General features: G+C 66.2%; 1 protein-coding gene across 1 annotated transcript in view; it reads left to right on the top strand.

Annotated features, from left to right (window-relative positions):
* TMEM132C (transmembrane protein 132C) overlaps positions 1–843 on the top strand; it is a 192120-nt gene that overhangs the window by 185492 nt on the left and 5785 nt on the right. The window contains exon 9 of the mRNA XM_039879486.1: positions 618–809. Coding sequence (XP_039735420.1) covers positions 618–809 — 192 coding nt within the window. The remainder of the gene's footprint in view (positions 1–617; positions 810–843) is intronic.

The raw sequence follows: 843 nt of genomic DNA, 5'->3' as shown, positions 1-843 counted from the left end.
GAGGCACGAAGGGCCTTTGCCTCAAGCCCTCAGTCCCCACCCTTCTGACCCCCCCTTCCGGAATGTCGTTCCGGATCCCGCGTGACCGCCATGTGTGGAAATGCCCGGTGCGTTTCGATCGCTTCACCTGGGTATCGCGGGTCCCACACCGGGCCGATGAGCTGAGCAGAGGGCCCGCTGGTCTGGGTGTGGACGGAGCGTGGGCCGTGTGTAATCCGGTCCTCCCGGTTAATTCCACGGTCCCCGTGGAAGGCGGTCCCGGCTGCGCCAGGCCTGTTTCCTGGCTCCGGCCAGCACCGTCACGCGTACGGCTCACCGGCTCGTGCGGGGTGCGGGGTGCGGGGTGCGGGCGCCTCGTCTCAGTGGAAGGGTCGTTCCCTGTTACGAGCAGAAGGGACTTAAGTGTCGATTTCACTTTTCCGAGAGAACCAAGGGCTTCGTGCGAGTCTCGCGAAGGCGCCGTCCGGGCCGGCGTGCGTGGTGGAGGAGGCGCATGAGTCCGTCGCCCTGTAGTCTGCAGCTCCCACGTCTTTGGGGGGAAGGGAGGAAGGCCGGGGAAGCTCCCGCCCACGCAAACAGGGGTGACGGATTTGCCTTGTGTCCTGCCGATCCCACAGGTACTGTCCCCACTGTCTGACTCCATCCTGGCAGAGAAGACAGTAACCGTGTTAGAGGACAAAGTGTCGGTGACAGACTTGGCCATCCAGCTGGTGGCCGGGCTGTCTGTCACCCTCCACCCCGGCGTGGAGAGCAGCAAGGCCGTCACAGCCGTGGCCACGGCGCAGGACCTGCTACGGACGCCCAAGCAGGTGGGAGCCCAGTGCGGGGCGGGGGGGAGCGGGG

The sequence above is a fragment of the Pteropus medius genome, unplaced genomic scaffold, assembly GCF_902729225.1.
Source record: "Pteropus medius unplaced genomic scaffold, Ma_sr-lr_union100, whole genome shotgun sequence".
Lineage (NCBI taxonomy): Eukaryota > Metazoa > Chordata > Mammalia > Chiroptera > Pteropodidae > Pteropus > Pteropus medius.
The sequence above is the reverse complement of the archived record's forward strand: the minus strand, read 5'-3'. Positions and strand labels throughout refer to the sequence as shown.